General features: G+C 38.0%; 2 protein-coding genes across 2 annotated transcripts; both read right to left on the bottom strand.

The window, feature by feature from the left end:
• Window positions 1–7,402: 7,402 nt before the first annotated feature.
• LOC144295293 (olfactory receptor 10A2-like) lies at window positions 7,403–8,356 on the bottom strand. Its single transcript, XM_077867678.1, has one exon. It carries the CDS (start codon window positions 8,354–8,356, stop codon window positions 7,403–7,405), a length of 954 nt encoding a protein of 317 aa, XP_077723804.1.
• Window positions 8,357–19,315: 10,959 nt separating this feature from the next.
• On the bottom strand, window positions 19,316–20,269 carry LOC144295294 (olfactory receptor 10A2-like). Its single transcript, XM_077867679.1, has one exon. The coding sequence runs from the start codon at window positions 20,267–20,269 to the stop codon at window positions 19,316–19,318; it is 954 nt and encodes a 317-aa protein (XP_077723805.1).
• Between the last annotated feature and the right edge of the window lie 1,325 nt (window positions 20,270–21,594).

Raw genomic sequence — 21,594 nt, forward strand, 5'->3', positions numbered from 1 at the left:
ATACAATATTGTTAATGATAGTCACTATGTTGTACTTTTGATCCTCAGAACTTATTCATCTTATAACTGAGTTTGTACCCTCTGACGAATATTACTCTACCCCAGCCCCCAATATCCACTATTCCACTGTCCTTTTCTTTGATTCCACATATAAGTGAGAGTCCACAAATAAGTGAGATCGAACAGTATTTGTCTTTCTCTGTCTGACTTATTTCACTTAGCATAATGCCCTTGAGGTCCATCCATGTCGTCAAAATGGCAGTATTTCCTTCTTTGTTATGGCTGATTAATATCTCATTGTATGTATCTATACAAATGCCACATTTTCTTTATCTATTCATCTGTAAATGGGCACTTAGGTTGTTCCCACGTCTTGGCTATTGTGAAAAATACTACAATGAACTTGGAAGTGCAAGCATCTCTTTAAGTCAGTGATTTCACTTGTATCATGTCAGTATCCTTTTACATCTCCCCTCCCTTTTGATTCTTATTGGGTTGGTTCTTTGGGAGTGTTTCTAGCCTGGGCTCAGAAGTTTTCAGGCATGGAGAGGAGAACTCATTAATTATTGTCTAAGCCAACTGAAGAATATTAATGAAAACCACAAACAATTGGTTGGGGATGCTTTTGGTTGGGGAGCTAATAACTCCTGGTTAAGATGAAAAGAAGAAAGTCTGACTAACAGTCTCAGAATGCTAACCTTTCTGGAAAAAGAATTGATGTTGAAGGAGTAAAATTATGTCTATGCTTTGAGATAAAATTTCCCCAAGCTGATTCTAATGTACATCTGAACGTTTCTTATAGTTCTTCTGAAACAAAAATTTTATTGTATGTTTCTAACTGAAACTGGTAACCATATCTGACTTCATTATTGTTTGCTTAGTATTTAGCATTGAGTTTGCATGGTGCCTGCAAATATGTACTTGAATTTTTGTACAAGCCATATTTAAAATACTGACCTCTGCATCATCCTTCCCCTATATGACCTGAGATTTTCCATTTTAATTAATTAGGATGACACGTTCAACTTGAAGTTTGCCATAGGGAAGTGTACCATATTTCCAAAAAAAGTGATAATAAAGGTGACTCAGTGGATAAAAAAGAATAGCTATTTATTCTTTCCCTTGATAACCTTTCTCTTTGTCTGGTATATAACATAATTTCCTGTTCCCATATTTACTTGGGATTATAATCAAAAGTAGTGGGAGAATAGAAATAGCTACATGACTTCTCTCTGCCATTCTTCCTCTCATCCTTTCTCTTCTCAAATGCTGCATACTTGCATTTGAGAGGAAAAATTGTATTACCGGTTCCAATGGCCAATGAGCAAATGCACAAGATCCACTTGAATGTTCATTCATTCATTTAACAAATAATTCTTGGATACCTAACATGATCCAGGCACTAAAGTTTCAGTAGGAAATTTTGTAAACATTGTTCCTGGCCTCATAAAACTTACAGTTTAGGTGGGAAGACAAATATTAAAGAACCATATAAAAATGTGAAACTAGGGATCCTTGGGTGGTGCAGCAGTTTGGGGCCTGCCTTTGGCCCAGGGCGCGATCCTGGAGACCCGGGATCGAATCCCACGTCGGGCTCCCGGTGCATGGAGCTTGCTTCTCCCTATGCCTATGTCTCTGCCTCTCTCTCTCTTTCTCTCTCTCTCCGTGTGTCTGACTATTATAAATAAATAAAAATTTTAAAAAATGTGAAACTATAACTGTGATGGATATGTTATTAGAAGAAAATGATGTAGCTGCAAAAATAGTACCACCATTTTCCATTTTCTTGGATGTAATTGAGTAGGAACTTGGATTACAAATTAATAATGTTATGAGCAGCAATCCCAAAGTTTCATCCATGTCTTTGCCTAAGACAAAAGCCTTTCAAATATAAATTAATCATCATGAGCTATTTTCTCAGTCCCAGAAATCTCAAAGGGGCCCCTGTATAAATGGGAGATGAAGTAAAGGTACTATCATTGCCCTATATAATGATTTGTGTTTTTTTTTAAATAATGAATTTATTTTTTATTGGTGTTCAATTTGCCAACATACAGAATAACACCCAGTGCTCATCCCGTCCAGTGGCCCTCTCAGTGCCCGTCACCCATTCACCCCCACCCCACGTCCTCCTCCCCTTCCACCACCCCTAGTTCATTTCCCAGAGTTAGGAGTCTTTATGTTCTGTCTCCCTTTCTGATATTTCCTACCCATTTCTTCTCCCTTCCCTTCTATTCCCTTTCACTATTATTTATATTCCCCAAATGAATGAGAACATATAATGTTTGTCCTTCTCCAATTGACTCATTTCATTCAGCATAATACCCTCCAGTTCCATCCACGTTGAAGCCAATGGTGGGAATTCTGAGTCCATTGTGAAAAAGAAAGATGCCTTTATGAATTAAAAAAGAAAATATTTGTTTCATACTTCTGAGTTTAATTCCATTGTGTCTGATGATCAATGTTTTTGGATTTGTGTGTTTGATTCAAACTACTCCTCTGGAAAAATAAATGTATCAGAACTCACACTGCTGGGTAGATGTTGAACTTGGAGAGATTGTGGTATGTTGAACTGAACTCAAGATTTAGAGTGTCAGCAGTTATTTTTTCAATGACCATTTTTTAATGTTCTGATTAAAGACTTGGAGGTTTTTCTTGACCCAAACACTCCAATGATGAAAAGCACTTCTAAAGGGCAGACTGTAGTAGACACTGTTGAAGTTTCTCCTCAATCTTCCTCAGTCACGTTGACTAGCTCTGAGCATCCATTGTCAGTTTCTGCAAGCTTTACTTCTAATACCTTGTACCTGAGAACTTCAGGTTCTCAGTGCCCTAGGGCACTGGGAGACAGTGGTGCCTGGGAGTTGTAATTCCCCCTCTTCCCTACCCCCACAGTCTGCCAATAGCCAGTGGATGAGTGAAAGGGAAATACAAAGGCCTACTTCTTATGGATGAAGAAGAACAAACTAAGCTTTATTTATGCTCTGGAGTTTCCTGCTGGATCAAGCTGAGTCTGGGATTGCACCCCAAATTATATTTTTGCTTAGCTTCTTCTTCATTCCAACTCTACTTTGGTCATTCATTTAATTACTTATCCTTAATTTTTTTTTATTGGTGTTCAATTTACTAACTTATCCTTAATAACTCATTTGCACTTGAGTCCTTGGCTCCATATCCAGTTCTGGGATAACCCGATGAAAGCAGCTGGTCCCAAGGCAAGATCAGTTACTGCAAGTTTGGGAAGATGTTTCCCCAAATGATAAAAAGAGATTCATAACTGGGATGTGAAGGAAAAGGCTTGACCTTTCTAAAAAAAATCTCTTTCATAACTCTCTTATGGATCTCCTCCAGACTTTCAGAACACCTACACTCTACTACAGGAATTGGCTTTGTTCTAGAATCCCCTCCCTTGAGCACATGCAATCCACCATCAAGTTCTATCAATCCTTCCACTAAAAATTATTTAAAAGTAATTTCTACTGATACTTGATAAATTACACTCTCTATTCCAAGTCACCAGCATTTCTCAATTGGATTATCCATTCATTTATTCATCTTTCATAGACTATTGAAAAATTGGAGAGTAAGTTCATTATAATGTAAAGTTTGTATCAGGCAAAGCAAACCAGAATAGATAAAGTGATAACTTTCAACACTGAAGTAAATGTCATAAGACCTTGGCACTTCTTAGCTGTTTTAAAGAAATTTTAAAAGTATGCCTTTACTTGAGGTTCCATTCACAAAGAGAAGCATCTCTTGTTTTGTGTAGCTTTTGGCTCCTGGAAAGTGTCACTGACTCTCATGACCAGATAAGGGCTGCTCCATCTGGTTCAGAGCATCACACCATCTGCATTATCTCAGCACCACATACCCATTTACCAAATAAGCCATTATTAACATTTTCATTCTATTGTTACTATGTATGTTTAATACTTACTCTAGCAACCTCTATCACTGAACTGCATGTCTGAGCAGTCTATGTTGTCTCTCTAAGTACTACCTGTGTTTCTGTTAATCCTCTGGCTTCAGATTTGCATATATTCGGGGTGGTCTGCCCTAACCCTATTTTCCCATAGTATTTTCAGTGCAGAGTTTTTAGAACATAAGTTTTTCAGGAATGCTCATGTCATATAAAACATAAATACTTGGGCAGCTTTCATTTTCAGAGTTACAGGTACATTGGGGGAAGACAAACATGTAAAAGCAAGTAAAGCATAGTATATATAAAATTTAACTTATCTGTTGATAAAATTGGAATAGATACATGTAGGAAATAATAATTTTTACAATTGCACCCAAAAGCATAAGATACCTAGGAATAAACCTAACCAAAGATGTAAAGGATCTATACCCTCAAAACTATAGAACACTTCTGAAAGAAATTGAGGAAGACACAAAGAGATGGAAAAATATTCCATGCTCATGGATTGGCAGAATTAATATTGTGAAAATGTCAATGTTACCTAGGGCAATTTACATGTTTAATGCAATCCCTATCAAAATACCATGGACTTTCTTCAGAGAGTTAGAACAAATTATTTTAAGATTTGTGTGGAATCAGAAAAGACCCCGAATAGCCAGGGGAATTTTAAAAAAGAAAACCATATCTGGGGGCATCACAATGCCAGATTTCAGGTTGTACTACAAAGCTGCGGTCATCAAGACAGTGTGGTACTGGCACAAAAACAGACACATAGATCAGTGGAACAGAATAGAGAACCCAGAAGTGGACCCTGAACTTTATGGTCAACTAATATTCGATAAAGGAGGAAACACTATCCATTGGAAGAAAGACAGTCTCTTCAATAAATGGTGCTGGGAAAATTGGACATCCACATGCAGAAGAATGAAACTAGACCACTCTCTTGCACCATACACAAAGATAAACTCAAAATGGATGAAAGATCTAAATGTGAGGCAAGATTCCATCAAAATCCTAGAGAAGAACACAGGCAGCACCCTTTTTGAACTCGGCCACAGTAACTTCTTGCAAGATACATCCACGAAGGCAAAAGAAACAAAAGCAAAAATGAACTATTGGGACTTCATCAAGATAAGAAGCTTTTTTACAGCAAAGGATACAGTCAACAAAACTAAAAGACAACCTACAGAATGGGAGAAGATATTTGCAAATGACATATCAGATAAAGGGCTAGTTTCCAAGATCTATAAAGAACTTATTAAACTCAACACCAAAGAAACAAACAATCCAATCATGAAATGGGCAAAAGACATGAAGAAAAATCTCACAGAGGAAGACATAGACATGGCCAACATGCATATGAGAAAATGCTCTGCATCACTTGCCATCAGGGAAATACAAATCAAAACCACAATGAGATACCACCTCACCCCAGTGAGAATGGGGCAAATTAACAAGGCAGGAAACAACAAATGTTGGAGGGGATGCGGAGAAAAGGGAACCCTCTTACACTGTTGGTGGGAATGTGAACTGGTGCAGCCGCTCTGGAAAACTGTGTGGAGGTTCCTCAAACAGTTAAAAATATACCTGCCCTACGACCCAGCAATTGCACTGTTGGGGATTTACCCCAAAGATACAGATGCAGTGAAACGCCGGGACACCTGCACCCCGATGTTTATAGCAGCAATGGCCACGATAGCCAAACTGTGGAAGGAGCCTCGGTGTCCATCGGAAGATGAATGGATAAAGAAGATGTGGTTTATGTATACAATGGAATATTACTCAGCTATTAGAAATGACAAATACCCACCATTTGCTTCAACGTGGTTGGAACTGGAGGGTATTATGCTGAGTGAAGTAAGTCGGTCGGAGAAGGACAAACATTATATGTTCTCATTATTGGGGAATATAAATAATAGCGAAAGGAATATAAGGGAAGGGAGAAGAAATGTGTGGGAAATATCAGAAAGGGAGACAGAACGTAAAGACTGCTAACTCTGGGAAATGAACTAGGGGTGGTAGAAGGGGAGGAGGGCGGGGGGTGGGAGTGAATGGGTGACGGGCACTGGGGGTTATTCTGTATGTTAGTAAATTGAACACCAATAAAAAATAAATTTAAAAAAATAAAAAAATAAAAATAAAAATAAAAAATAAAAATAAAAAAAATATGCTGCTTGAGGGTTCGAAAGGTGAGATGGATCTGTCTAAAATAAAGATGGAAAGAACCTTTCCAGTAGAGGAAACAGAGTATCAAACATCACCAGCTGCTAATCAACTAAACTATTATCTCAGAAGCCTCAATGAAACTCACAATTTTCTCTAATTTACTCAATTATTTTTCCATATTCTTCAAAATTTATTTCCTTAAAGTTAAAATTTAAGATTTTTTTTACCTATTAGTTAAGCAAAATTTCAAATGTTTGATAACAAATCTTATTGATGTAGCTGTGAGGAAACAAGAACCCTTGTAAACTGCTGGTGGGAATGTAAAATGGTACAATCAATTTGGAGGGAAGTTTGCCAATATATAACATAATGTCACACATATTTACCCTTTGCCTAATTTCTAGATTTCCATTTGTCAGATATACTGGCAAAAATATGAAAATGCTGATACATAAAGCTATTTTATAGCAAGATTTGTAATTGTAAAGACTTGTTAAGTAAGCTATGGTATACCTAGAAAAAGAGTACTATGAAATTATAAAAAGAATAAGAAATATTTTTGTGGTTAAAGAAGAGCTATGTTGAAGTTAGGTAGATCCATTTTAAATTTGATGAAAACAGAATCACAATAGAAATTTATAATATTATTCCAATGAAGTTTGAGAATCTGAATATGGGATAGAGAGGGAGCCCATGAAATCTCATCTCATTCTTCCTGGAAAAGACAGAGTAAGGAATAAAATAATTGTAGGTTATAAAGGTGTAAGTATGGGAATTATCAATACATTTTTCTATATTCATACCCATACCAGTGAGCTTCAAAGAACTGCTTCAAGGCCATGTAAACCGAAGTAAAGACAGTGATGAAAGTTGTACATTGGGAGAGGTCATAGAATTTTCTATCTGATAAATGGAGTTAGATCTGCCCAAAGGAAGAGAAAGTGACATGATGATTTTTACTGATTTTGCCCTATATTAAATGTATTCCCACATTAGGATTATAAGCAGCTTCATGCTGTTCATAATGTGGACACAGGAATGCAAATATCTGGAATTACTTGGCACAAAATTGTGAAATACTAATACAAAATTATTTTATTTTTCATAAAATAAGCCTACAATGAGTACAGAAGTCTTTCAGGTGGTATCAATAGTTCTAATCTACTTCTGTGCTCTCTTCCCCTCACTGAGTTTCCAGTGGTTATTTTAGCAGCTGGATTTCATCCCAACAGAGGTGGGAAGAGAATCAGAGGAAGCCCAGATAGGAAACTGATTGCTCCCCATTCAGTACACTTTATTGTCACTTCTCAATGCCTATGGGATGCAGTTTCTAAGGCCTAAAGCCTTGTGGACAGTCCGGCCAAGGGCATTCTGCACTTCATCATTTCTCAGGCTATAAATGATGGGGTTCAACATGGGAGTCACAACAGTGTAGGACAATGACAGCAGCTTTTTGCTTTCAGGAGAATTATTGGATTTAGGCCGGAAGTAGGTGAGGCTTAAAGATACATAGAACAGGGACACAACAAGGAGGTGAGAGGAGCATGTAGAGAAGGCTTTATGCTTCCCTTTAGCTGATGGAATTTTGAGAATGGCAGCAGCAATGCGAGTGTAAGAGCACAGGATCAGCAAGCAGGGTGTCATGATGACCAGAATGGTTCCAACAATTGCATAGATCTCAAACAGTGTTGTGTCTGCACAGACCAGCCTTAGCACAGGTGGGCTGTCACAGAAGAAGTGGTTCACCTTGTTGGTGCCACAGAATGGAAAACTGAAGAGCCACGTGGTCTGCACGGTAGCAACAGGAAAGCCTGGTAACCAAGAAGCGACAGTCAATTTGGCACGTGTCCTTTGGTTCATGATGACTGGGTAGTGCAAGGGACTGCAGATGGCTACATAGCGGTCATATGCCATGGTGGCCAGGAGGAAGCATTCATCAACTCCAAAGAAGAAGGAGAAATACATCTGCGTGGCACAGCCAAGAAAGGAGATGGTTGTGTCCCAGGCAAGCAGGGTCCCCAGCATCTTGGGCACAATGACTAGGTTGAAGCCAATCTCCAAGAAGGACAAGTTCCTGAGGAAGAAGTACATGGGACTGTGCAGCATGGGATCAGCCAAAGTAACCAGAATGATGAGGGTGTTTCCCATCAGGGTGACCAGGTAGATGATTAGGAATGTCAGGAAGAGTAACAATTGCATTTCAGTAGGTAGAGAAGAGAAGCTCATGAGGATAAATTCCTCAACTCTTGTCCAGTTTCCTCCAGCCATAGAAATGAATCCCAGCTGTGGTCTTGGAGAGAGATTCTTGATTGTAAGTGTCAGAATCTGGTTTTGTTTTTCAGACTCCCTTTTAGTGTAAGGAAAGAGGCAAGGTCAGGATTTCAGTTGGAAGAGGAAGGGCCTTGTGTTGTCTAAGAATAAAGACACTAGGAAGAATGGCCAGAGCCTGAGTCTGGAATGTGTAATAGTTCATTACTTCCTACTGTTACTCTTTTTTATGACATATATTCTGCCTTTTTTTTTTTACCATATTTGTGAAAACAAACAAGACTATATCTACTCACACCCATTTACTACTGCACACTTAATAACTTTGCGGTGGGGTTGATGTGTACTCTCCCATGTTCACTGTGGCATTACTCACCATAGCTAAGTCATGGAAACAACTTAAATGTATTGATGGATGAATGGATACAATGGAATATTACTCAGCCACTAGAAACGACAAATATCCACCATTTGCATTGATGTGGATGGAACTGGAGGGTATTATACTGAGTGAAATAAGTCAATTGGAGAAGGACAAACATTACATGGTCTCATTCATTTGGGGAATATAAGAAATAGTGAAAGGGAATAAAGGGGAAAGGAGAAAAAGTGGGTGGGAAATATCGGAGAGGGAGACAGAACATAAGAGACTCCTAACACTGGGAAACGAACAAGGGGTGGTAGAAAGGGAGGTGGGCGGGGGGTTGGAGTGACTGGGTGACGGGCACTGAGGGGGCAATTGATGGGATAAGCACTGGGTGTTATTCTATATGTTGGAAAATTGAACACCAATACAAATAAATTAAAAAATAAAATATTACATTATATCCATACATAGAAAAACTGAAGCTATATTCATATAAATGCCACAATCTTAGTACTGTGATGATAACTGTTTCAAATTTCTTCTTTGTATTTCATATATACCACATTATTCATCTTGATGATGTATTATTTTGTATGGAGATAAACAATATATTATTGAGAATACAATACTTTTGTAACTCAAACAACTCTTTCTTTAGGTTTCTTTCTTTCTTTTTTTTGAAGTACACTCTATGCCAAACATGGGATTTGAACTTATGACCCCGAGATCAAGAGCACATGCTCTCCCAACTGAGCCACCCAAGTGCCCCTGTAACTCAAAATGAACTCTTAAAATGTTTAAATACAAATGATAAACTTGGAATGGTGTTTGTAGTTATTCAACAACAAATTAAAAACTTCTAGTGATTTGTAAAGAAGTCATACACCTCATTAAAGAAAAACATTATCTCAGGATGCCTGGGTGGCTCAGTGGTTAAACGTCTGCCTTCAGCTCAGGGTGTGATCCTGGAGTCCCAGGATTTAGTCCCACCTCAGGCTCCCTATATGGAGCCTGCTTCTCCCTCTGCCTATATCTCTGCCTCTCTCTCTCTCTCTCTGTATCTCTCGTGAATAAATAAATAAAATCTTTTTTAAAAACCCATTATCTCTGGCCACAAAAACTAGAGGCCACAAAGATTCAGTTTGCCAATAATGCCAATAAGGAAGAAGCATATAGGAATGCCTGGGTGGCTCCGTGGTTAAGACTCTGCCTTAGGCTCAGGGAGTGACCCTGGAGTTCCAGGATGGAGTCCCACATCGGGGTCCCTATATAGAGCTTCTACCTCTGCTTGTGTCTCTGCCTCTCTTTTTCTGTGTCTCTAATGAATAAATAAATAAAATCTTTTTTTATAAATTTATTTTTTATTGGATTCAATTTGTCAACATACAGAATAACACCCAGTGCTCATCCCGCCAAGTGCCCACCTCAGTGCCCATCACCCAGTCACTCCCACCCCCCGCCCACCTCCGCTTCCCCCACCCCTAGTTGTTTCCCAGTTACGAGTCTTTCATGTTCTGTCTCTCTTACTTTATATTTTTTTTTAAAAAAGGAAGAAGCATATAAAGTAATTCAATTTTCCCAGTAGTAGAAAGAAATAAAAATTAAACAATTCTGTGAATAACACAGAAATTCAGTTTCTCACATCAAACTTAGAAGAGTGAAAATAATCATAAAGCTCAATGCTAAGGAGAGGGATAGTATAGATTTGGCTGTAAATCAACATATTTTTTTTTCTGAAAAGCAACAGTTGGATTTTCTGCAAGACACACAATACAAACACAGAACAGTTCTTAGCTCTTACCTTTTGCCTCCTCATCATCCAGGTACCTTGATCTCCACCAATGCTGAGTCTCTTATCATTTATTGATAACTACTTTGCTTCATGGTTCTACACCAGAGGTCAACAAAGTTTTTCTGTAAAGGGCCAGATATAAAATATTTTAGGCTTTGTGGATCATGTATTCTCTGTGGCAGCTGCTCAATATCTAAACAAATGCATGCGCACTCTCTCTCTCTCTCTCTCTCTCTCTCTCTCTCACACACACACACTTAAAATACCTAATCCACAGGTAAACAAATAGGCATTAGGCATACATACTAATATTCACAATACCCAAACAAATGAGCATACCTGAATTCTAATAAAATAGATTTATAGTCATCAAAATTTGAATTTCATGTAATTTTCAGATGTTATACACTATTCTTTTTGATTTATTTCACCACTTAATAAATGTAAAAGTCCAGGGACACCTGAGTGGTTTAGTGGGTTAAGAGTCTGCCTTCAATGTAGACCAAACCCCACATCAACTCCCTGCTCTGCAGGGAGCTTGCTTCTCCCTCTCCCTCTGCCTACAATTCCCCCTGCTTATGTTTTATCTCTGTCAAATAAATAAATGAAATGTTTAAAAACATTTTAGCTCTGCGCCATGTAAAACAGGGGACTAGTTGGATTTTTCCCATGGGTTATATTTGACCAATCTCTGCTCTAATGGCTCTGCATATAACATCATCTGGGTTTGTTCATGCCACCTTTTCTACCTAGCAAGCTTCTTCCTTCCCATTGTCAAAACTCAGATACGTTTCCAAATAGGCTTATCCCTGGGTCTTTTTTAAATACTTGTTATTCAGTATGTTTTAATTAGCTATGAATACCAGAATTTCCCAGTTTAATCTACAAGGTCCTTCTGGCCAGAAACTGCTCACTATGTACAGGCATAAGAGGAAATTGAGGTCTAGGGAAGAGAGAAACTGATGAGATCTTACCAGTGTGGATGCAGGAATAGAATGAGGTGTCCCTCCAAACCTTGCCAAACTTGGTCCAGGTGTACATCTGAACGTGTAGAAGAGACCTTGACTGACCTGGTCCTTGGAGGGAGGCTTACGTGTACCCACTAGGGAGATCTGTCTTGTTCAGCTCTGCCTGACACCCATACTTCATGCCTGTACACCTGGTCCAGGTGTACATCTGAATGTGTAGAAGAGACATTGACTGACCTGGTCCTTGGAGGGAGGCTTACGTGTACCCACTAGGGAGATCTGTCTTGCCTGACACCCATACTTCATGCCTGACCTTAACTATTTGAAGAGCTCTGGTTCTGCTGTCAGAAGAACCAGAAGAAGAACCAGAGAAGTCTTATTCTCTATCCTGGAGGAGCCATTAATGGCTGGACCTGAAGCCAGGTCCCTACTGCCTTCTTTGTCAGGCCCAAGTGAGCCAATTACTTGGGTTGGCCATACTCCAGTCCTGAATTCGGAGAGTTATTCCCAGCTGTGTATTTTTTGTACTCAGGGCCAGCTGAAGGGCTGGCATCTGTATTTCCCCCCAGGTATAATTGGGTTCACCTTGGCTCCTCTTCCTTCCCTTCCTCAAGGGTACATGACCTTTCTTGGATCCACTGTCCTTTGGGGCCCTAAGGAATATCAGATGCCAATAGGATAAAGTTCATGGAACAAAATCCATACTCTAGGAATGCAGCATTGTGTAGAGAAAAGCAAAAAAGTTTGGATTCTGAGCGACTTCAGTTTAATTCAGGCACTGCATCTCTCTGATTTGTGTCGCTTAGCAATTTTGTTAAGCTCTCTAAATTTCACTTTCTATATTGATTAGACAAAGACAACATGTTGATTTTATAGCACTGATATGATTAGATGGATATATTATTAGCTTTAATATTAATAAATTATACAACAGCATGTGTATTCATATCTTCTATGAATATAATGTCACTATAGCCTTTCATATAGCCAATAATTTTTCATCAGCAAATATGTATTGAGTGGTAACTGCATGCTGGGAAGTGTTGTAGACTCTGAGAAAGAGAAATGGACAAAACAAAATCTCTATGCTCCTAAAGTTTTCATTGGAATGGGGATGCCAGGCATTGAACAAATAAACATTAAGCGTATAAGAATAAGTAGTTGCAAAAAAACAAGATCCAGGTGGTAAGAAATAAGAAACTGCTGAGAAAAGGGACTCAGTCAAGTAGACTGCCTTTATTATTTTTTTAGACTTCCTATAATATAACATGTTTTTGTTGGTATATTTTTGTTTTGCTTTTGTTGTTTTTGCTAATACTAGGCTTGGTAAGGAAGATGAAAAAACTGAGGATGTATCCCTTGTCCAAAGACTGATCAAGTGAATTGAGGCTGTTTGTTTTGAGTGGGCCAGTGAGCAAAATAAGATAGAGATAGTGGTACAAGCAAGAAATTTTAGGCAAAAAAGATTATAACTTTTGTTGTAGCACAAGTTTTACCATTAAAATTATGAGAAAATTATCTTAATTCTATCAATAGGGAGTTGATTAAAAATAAAAAATTACAGAGACTCCACTGGAAATACCAAGTAACTGAATATATTATACTGATGTGGAATAAACTCACAGATAGTATTTATTTGAAAAAGAAAGGTGAAATGTACTATACACACATCACACAAATTTTATATGTATATTTCATAGAGATGAATATGCACACAGGTATACAAAATATGTAAATAGTACATTTCTGTTAAGACACAAGAAATATTTTTGTATATTTTTTATTGGAGTTCAATTTGCCAACATATAGCATAACACCCAGTGCTCATCGTGCCCCCCTCAGTGCCCGTCACCCAGTCACCCCAACCCCCCGCCCAACTCCCCTTCAACTACCCCTTGTTAATTTCCCAGAGTAAGGAGTCTCTCATGTTCTGTCACCCTCACTGATATTTTCACTCATTTTCTCTCCTTTCCGTTTATTTCCTTCCACTAATTTTTATATTCCCCAAAATGAATGAGACCATATAATGTTTGTCCTTTTCCTACTGACTTATTTCACTTAGCATAATACCCTCCAGGGCCATCCACGATGAATCAAAGGATGGGTATTTGTCATTTCTAATCACTGAGTAATACTCCATTGTATACATAGACCACAGCTTCTTTATCCATTCATCTTTCGATGAACACCGAGGCTCCTTCCGCAGTTTGGCTATTGTGGACATTGCTGCTAGAAACATCAGGGTGCAGGTGTCCCGGCATTTCACTGCATCAGTATCTTCGAGGTAAATCCCCAGCAGTGCAATTGCTGGGTCATAGGGCAGATCTATTTTAACTCTCTGAGGAACCTCCACACAGTATTCCAGAGTGGTTGTACCATTCACATTCCCACCAACAGTGCAAGAGGGTTCCCTTTTCTCCGCATCCTCTCCAACATTTGTGGTTTCCTGCCTTGTTAATTTTCCCCACTCTCTCTGGTGTGAGGTGGTATCTCATTGTGGTTTTGATTTAATTTCTCTGATGGCAAGTGAAGCGGAGCATTTACTCATGTGCGTCTTGGCCATGTCTGTGTCTTCCTCCGCGAAATTTCTGTTCATGTCTTTTGCCCATTTCATGATTGGATTGTTAGTTTCTTTGTTGGTGAGTTTAATAAGTTCTTTACAGATCTTGGATACTAGCCCTTTATCTGATAGTTCATTTGCAAATATCTTCTCCCATTCTGTAGGTTGTCTTTTTGTTTTGTTGACTGTTTCTTTTGCTGCGCAGAAGCTTTTAATCTTGATGAAGTCCCAATAATTCATTTTTGCTTTTGTTTCTCTTGCCTTCATGGGTGTATCTTACAAGAAGTTGCTGTGGCCAAGTTCAAAAAGGGTGTTGCCTGTGTTCTCCTCTAGGATTTTGATGGAATCTTGTCTCACATTAAGATATTTCATCCATTTTGAGTTTATCTTTAGGTATGGTGTAGGAGAATGGTCTAGTTTCACTCTTCTGCATGTGGATGTCCAATTTTCCCAGCACCTGTATTGAGGATACTGTCTATTTTCTGGTGTATTGAGGATACTGTCTATTTTCTGGTGGATGGTCTTTCCTGCTTTGTGGAATATTAGTCGATCATAAAGTTGAGGGTCTACTTCTGGATTCTCTATTCTGCTCCATTGATCTATGTGTCTGTTTTTGTGCCAGTACCACACTGTCCTGATGGTCACAGCTTTGTAGTAAACCTGAAATCTGGCATTGTGATGGTCCCAGCTATGGTTTTCTTTTTTAATATTCCCTGGTTATTCGGGGTCTTTTCTGATTCCACACAGAAATCTGATTCCTGATTGCTGAGGCTAGGTCTTCTAGTACTATGTTGAATAGCAGTGGTGAGAGTGGACATCCCTGTCTTGTTCCTGATCTTAGGGGAAAGGCTCCCAGTGCTTCCCCATTGAGAATGATATTTGCTGTGGGCTTTTCATAGATGGCTTTTAAGATGCTGAGGAATGTTCCCTCTATCCCTAGGATAGATCAGGAATGGATGGATTGATCAGGAATGGATGCTGTATTTTGTCAAATGCTTTCTCTGCATCTAATGAGGGGAACATATGGTTCTTTTTTTTTTCTCTTGTTGATAAGATATAACATTGATTGCTTTAGGAGTATTGACCAGCCTTGCATCCTGGGGATAAAACCCACTTGGTCATGGTGAATAATCTTCATAATGTATTGTTGGATCCTATTTGCCAGTACCTTGTTGAGAATTATTGCATCCATGTTCATTAGGGTTATTGGTCTGTAATTCTTCTTTTTGGTGGGGTCTTTGGTATTGGAATTAAGGTGAAGCTGGCCTGATAGATCGAGTTTGGAAGTACATCATCCCTTTCTATCTTTCAGAAGAGGTTTAGTAGAATAGTTATTGTTTCTTCTTTAAACATTTGACAGAATTCCCCTGGGAAGCAATCTGGCCCTGGGCTTTGTGTTTTGGGAGGTTTTTGATGACTGCTTCAATTTCCTCTCTGGTTATTGGCTAACAGTAAATAACCAACAGGTTATTTCTTCCTGTTCCAGTTTTGGTAGTCCGTAGTTTTCCAGAAATGCATCCATTTCTTGTAGATTGCCTAATTGATTGTTGTATAGCTGCTCATAATATGTTTTAAAAATCGTTTGAAAAAAAAAGATAGTTTGTATTTCTTTGGTATTGGTTGTGATCTCTTCTTTATCATTCATGATTTTATTAATTAGAGTCTCTTCTCTTGCTTTTAATAAGGCTGGCTAATGGTTTATCTATCTTATTAATTCTTTCAAAGAACCAACTCTGGTTTAGTTTTCTGTTCTACAGTTCTTCTGGTCTCTATTTCATTGAGTTCTGCTCAAATCTTTATTATCTCTCTTCTTCTACTAGGTGTAGGATCTATTTGCTGTTCTTTCTCCAGTTCCTTTAGGTGTAAGGTTAGCTTGTGTATTTGAGTTCTTTCCAATTTTTTAAGGGATGCTTGTATTGCGATGTATTTCCCTCTCAGGACTGCTTTTGCTGTATCCCAAAGATTTTGAATGGTTGTATCTTCATTATCATTAGTTTCCATGAATCTTTTTAATTCTTTTCTAATTTCCTAGTTGACCCTTTCATCTTTCATGGATGGTCTTTAACCTCCACGTGTTTGAATTTTCTAAATTTCTTCTTGTGATTGAGTTCAAGTTTCAAAGCATTATGATCTGAAAATATGCAGGGGAGAATTCTAATCTTTTGGTATTGGTTAAGACCTGATTTGTGACCCAGTATGTGGTCTATTCTGGAGAAAGTTTCATGTACACTTGAGAAGAATGTGTATTCAGTTGCTTTTGGATGTAAAGTTCTGTAAATATCTGTGAAATCCATCTGGTCCAGTGTATCCTTTAAAGCTCTTGTTTCTTTGGAGATGTTGTGCTTAGAAGATCTGTCATTTGTAGAAAGCGCCCTGTTGAAGTCTCCCAGTATATGTGTATTTTAATCTAAGTATATCTTTAGTTATTAATTGATTGTTATACTTGGCAGCTCCCACATTCAGGGCATAAATATTCATGATTGTTAGGTCCTCTTGTTGGATAGATCCTTTAAATATGATAGAGTGTCCCTTTTCATCTCTTACTAAAGTCTTTGGGATAAACTATAATTTATCTGATATGAGGACTGCTACCCCTGCTTTCTTTTAAGGACAATTTGAGTGATAAATGGTTCTCCAACCTTTAGTTTTCACGATGTAGGTGTCCTTATGTCTAAAATGAGTCTCTTGTAGACAGTAAATAGATGGGTCTTGCTTTTTTATCCAGTCTGAAACCCTGCATCTTTTAATAGGATCATTAAGCCTATTCACGTTCAGAGTTACTATTGAAAATTGTGAGTTTAGTGTCATTGTAATACCTATTCAGTCTCTGTTTTCGTGGATTATTCCCTTGGGCATCCTCTTTCTTTTACAGAGTCCTCCTTAAAATTCTTGCAGAGGTGGTTTGGAGGTCACATATTCTTTCAGTTACTGCCTATTTTGGAAGCTCTTTATCTCTCCTTCTATTCTGAATGAGAGCCTTGCTGGATAGTGTATTCTTGGCTGCATGTTCTTCACATTTAGGACCCTGAATATATCCTGCCAGCCCTTTCTGGCCTGCCAGGTCTCTGTGGAGAGGTCTGCTGTTATTCTAATGCTTCTCCCCATAAAGGGTAGGGATTCTTGTCTCTTGCTGCTTTAAGGATTTTCTCTTTATCATTGGAATATATTTATTTATTTATTTATTTAATTAGAGTGCACACAAGTTGGGGGAGGGCAAAGCGAGCTGGAGAGAGGAAATCTCAAGCTGACCCTGTGCTGAGCATGGAGCCTGATGAGGGTCTCCATCACACAACCCTAAGACCATGACCTGAGCCAAATCAAGAGTTGGACATTTAACTGACTGAGTCACCCAGGAGGCTCTCAAATGTCACATTTTAAAGTAGGCTGGAGTTTTACTATGTATTTATTCAAAGAATGAAAAAAATTAATATACAGAGATATATGTACCCCTATGTTTACAGCAGCATTGTTTACAAAGGCCAAATTATGGAAGCATCCCATGTGTCCACAACTGATGAAGAATAAAGAAGATGTGGTATATATATATAGAACATAAATACATTTTGTGTGTATATATATATATATAATATATATATATATATATAATAGAATAGTCTTCCATTTATATATATATTATATAATATATATATAATAGAATAGTCTTCCATTTTCACCATATGGGTCAAAGAGTTTTTCAACATAATATTTTTTTTTTCATTTTCAGAGTCCAGCACTGAAAATTTGCTTGACTCCGATTTTGTCATTCCATGATGATGTCTGCGATGTTCTTCAGAATCATGGTCATGTTGTTCATGGCAATGGTTGCAGTGATAGAAAATAAATGTCAGCAAACAAATGAGGCAAAATTTTGTGTGCATATATATACCTTCATTTCTATTTTTCCTCACACTTGAGTGCTGGGCGCATCTCCTCTCCGCTCGGTACCAAACCCATGTATTCACCAAAGCCGCATAAATATATATGTAATTCAGCCATAAAAAGGACAAAAATCATCCTGTCATTTGAAATGACATGGATGGAGCAAGAGAATATAATGCTAAGTGAAATAAGTTAGTCAGAGAGATAAATACCCTATGGTTTAACCATATGTGAAATTTAAGAAACAAAACAAATGTGCAAAGGGGAAAAAAGAGAGACACACAATGAAGTAGCAGACTTTTAATTATAGAGAACCTTTTGATGGTTACTGAAGGGGAGGAGCAGGGGAGGGAGATGGGTTAAACAGGTGATGGGGATTAGGAAGCTCACTTGTGATGAGCATCAAATGATGTATAGAATTGTTGAATCACTATATTGTACACCTGAAGCTAATATAACACTATATGTTAACTAAATGAAATTAAAATCTTTAAAAAAGTGCAGTGGAGTGTAGCTCACTCTATTATCAAATTAGATGGTAAATCATTGTGTTTATTATCTTACAATACTCTGTGCTAAATAATACGATATATGTAGACATCTCTAGATTAAATACTTATCAAAATTATCTCCAACTCACAAAAAAGCAACAGAAAAATCTGAAAATATTAAATGGAATATCTCAAGTAGAATTTCTTCACAAAAATAAAAAATTATCATGAGGTTTCAAGCAAAGTACGTTTCTAAGTAGATTATTTGTCAGCCAAATAAGGAAAGTCTTTACTGGTGATGAGTTGATAATATTGAGTATAATTTTTTGTAATACAATATTACCTGGGAAAAATAGCCTGAGGAAGGGACCAATTAAGGTTCTTGGGGTTATAAAGGAATATGCATGGAGATTACTGTTCCACTTTCCACTATGCATGTTAAATACCAACTAACTTAAGAGCCAGTACGACCTCAGAAGTGCACAAAATGAAATGAATAAATTAGGTAAACAGGATTATAGGCTTTTCCCCAAAGGGTTAAAATTGAACTGATCCAAAAGAAGATAAAGAGCCAAGATGAGTTTTCTGTCTCCAAGTTCATACCACAAGCAGTTTCATTTTGTCCCAGTGTATGTCACATTGGCACATATTAACAAGGTAAAAATACGTAGAATGGATTGTGATAGAAGTGTCAAATTGTCACTGTACCAATAAGAAAACTAATGCACAGGAGTTTTTCAAGTGGTAGCAATAGTTCTAATCTACTTCTATGCTCTCTTCCCCCCCACTGAGATTCAGCAGTTGAGTTTCATCCCAACAGAGATGGAAAGGGAGGCAAAGGAAGCCCAGATAGGAAACTGATTGCTCCCCATTCAGTACACTTTATTGTCACTTCTCAATGCCTATGGGATGCAGTTTCTAAGGCCTAAAGCCTTACGGAAGGTCCGGCTAAAGGCATTCTTCACTTCATTATTTCTCAGGCTATAAATGATGGGGTTCAACATGGGAGTCACAATAGTGTAGGACAATGACAGCAGCTTTTTGCTTTCAGGAGAATTATTGGATTTAGGCCGGAAGTAGGTGAGGCTTAAAGATACATAGAACAGGGACACAACAAGGAGGTGAGAGGAACATGTAGAGAAGGCTTTATGCTTCCCTTTAGCTGATGGAATTTTGAGGATGGCAGCAGCAATGCGAGTATAGGAGCACAGGATCAGCAAGCAGGGTGTCATGACGACCAGAATGGTTCCAACAATTGCATAGATTTCAAACAGTGCTGTGTCTGCACAGACCAGCCTCAACACAGGTGGACTGTCACAGAAGAAGTGGTTCACCTTGTTGGTGCCACAGAATGGAAAACTGAAGAGCCACGTGGTCTGCACGGTAGCAACAGGAAAGCCTGGTAACCAAGAAGCGACAGCCAATTTGGCACGTGTCTTTTGGTTCATGATGACTGGGTAGTGCAAGGGACTGCAGATGGCTACATAGCGGTCATATGCCATGGTGGCCAGGAGGAAGCATTCAGCACCTCCAAAGAAGAAGAAGAAATACATCTGTGTGGCACAGCCAAGAAAGGAGATGGTTGTGTCCCAGGCAAGCAGGGTCCCCAGCATCTTGGGCACAATGACTAGGTTGAAGCCAATCTCCAAGAAGGACAAGTTCCTGAGGAAGAAGTACATGGGACTGTGCAGCATGGGATCAGCCAAAGTAACCAGAATGATGAGGGTGTTTCCCATCAGGGTGACCAGGTAGATGATTAGGAATGTCAGGAAGAGTAACAATTGCATTTCAGTAGGTAGAGAAGAGAAGCTCATGAGGATAAATTCCTCAACTCTTGTCCAGTTTCCTCCAGCCATCGAAATGAATCCCAGCTGTGGTCTTGGAGAGAGATTCTTGATTGTAAGTGTCAGAATCTGGTTTTGTTTTTCAGACCCCCTTTTAGTGTCAGGAAAAGAGGCAAGGTCAGGATCTTAGCTGGTGTGTTGTCTAAGAATAAAGACACTAGGAAGAATGGCCAGAGCCTGAGTCTGGTATGTGTTATAGTTCATCACTTCCTATGGTTTCTCTTTTTTATCACATATTTTATGTCTTTTTTTTTACCATATTTGCTGAAACAAATCAGACTATATCTACTTACACTTTTTTACAAATGCACACTTAATAACTTTGAGGTGGGGTTGATGTCTACTCTCCCATGTTCATTGTGGCATTACTCACCATAGCTAAGTCATGAAAACAACTTAAATGTATCAGTGGATGTATGGATAAAGAAAATGTCACACACACACGCAGACACACAGAGGAATATTATTCACCACAACAAAGGAGATAATCCTGCCATTTGCAGCAAACAACATGGATAGATCTTGAAGGCATTATGCTAAGTAAAATAAGTGAGACAAAGAAAGACTGATACTATATGATCTCACTATATGTAGTCTAAGAGCCAAACTAATGGAAACAGAGAATGGATTCATGGTGGTCAGGAGCTAGGATTGGGGGAAATGGTGATTATTACTAAAAGGCACAAATTTCCAGTTATATAACAAATAAGGGGATATATGTACACCATGGTGACAGTAGTTAGCAATATTGCAGTATATACTTGAAAGTTGTCAAGAGTAGATTTTAAATGTCTTTACACACACACATACACACTCAGAAGGTAATTATGTGAAGCGAATGATATGTTAATTAATCTTAATGTGGTAATCATTTCGCAATACGTTCATGTATCAAATCATCACATTGTATACCCTACACAATGTTCACTATCAATTATATCCTGATGAAGTCATAATACAGGAATTTGGAAAAACATCAAATTCCTGCTGACAACAACATGACAAAACACAGCATATGCAATTTAAAATTTCTGGAGGGAGCATTAAGACTTATTATTATACAATAATAAATAACTATAATAAATTAACTGGGTTTTCAAATAAACTAGAAAGCGAAATAAGTACAGAAAAGAGGAAATCGAATTAAAAGCAGAAATTAATTTAGAGATTGTAAATTAGTAAATAGACCAAAGTTTGTCCTTTGAAAAGTTAAATAGTGGAGATAAATTGTTGAAAAATCTAATAAAGAGTTAGAGGAGACAGAAATATGCAATCTTAAGGTTAAGAAATGAAAAATACCCTTAGAAACAGAATAATAATGTTTAGAATATAAGAAC

This window comes from Canis aureus, chromosome 23 (genome assembly GCF_053574225.1).
Source record: "Canis aureus isolate CA01 chromosome 23, VMU_Caureus_v.1.0, whole genome shotgun sequence".
NCBI classification, from domain to species: Eukaryota; Metazoa; Chordata; class Mammalia; order Carnivora; family Canidae; genus Canis; species Canis aureus.

Excerpts from the sequence above, each read along its gene's own strand:
- LOC144295294 (XM_077867679.1), bottom strand. The coding sequence starts at position 20,269 with ATGGCTGGAGGAAACTGGACAAGAGTTGAGGAATTTATCCTCATGAGC.
- LOC144295293 (XM_077867678.1), bottom strand. The coding sequence starts at position 8,356 with ATGGCTGGAGGAAACTGGACAAGAGTTGAGGAATTTATCCTCATGAGC.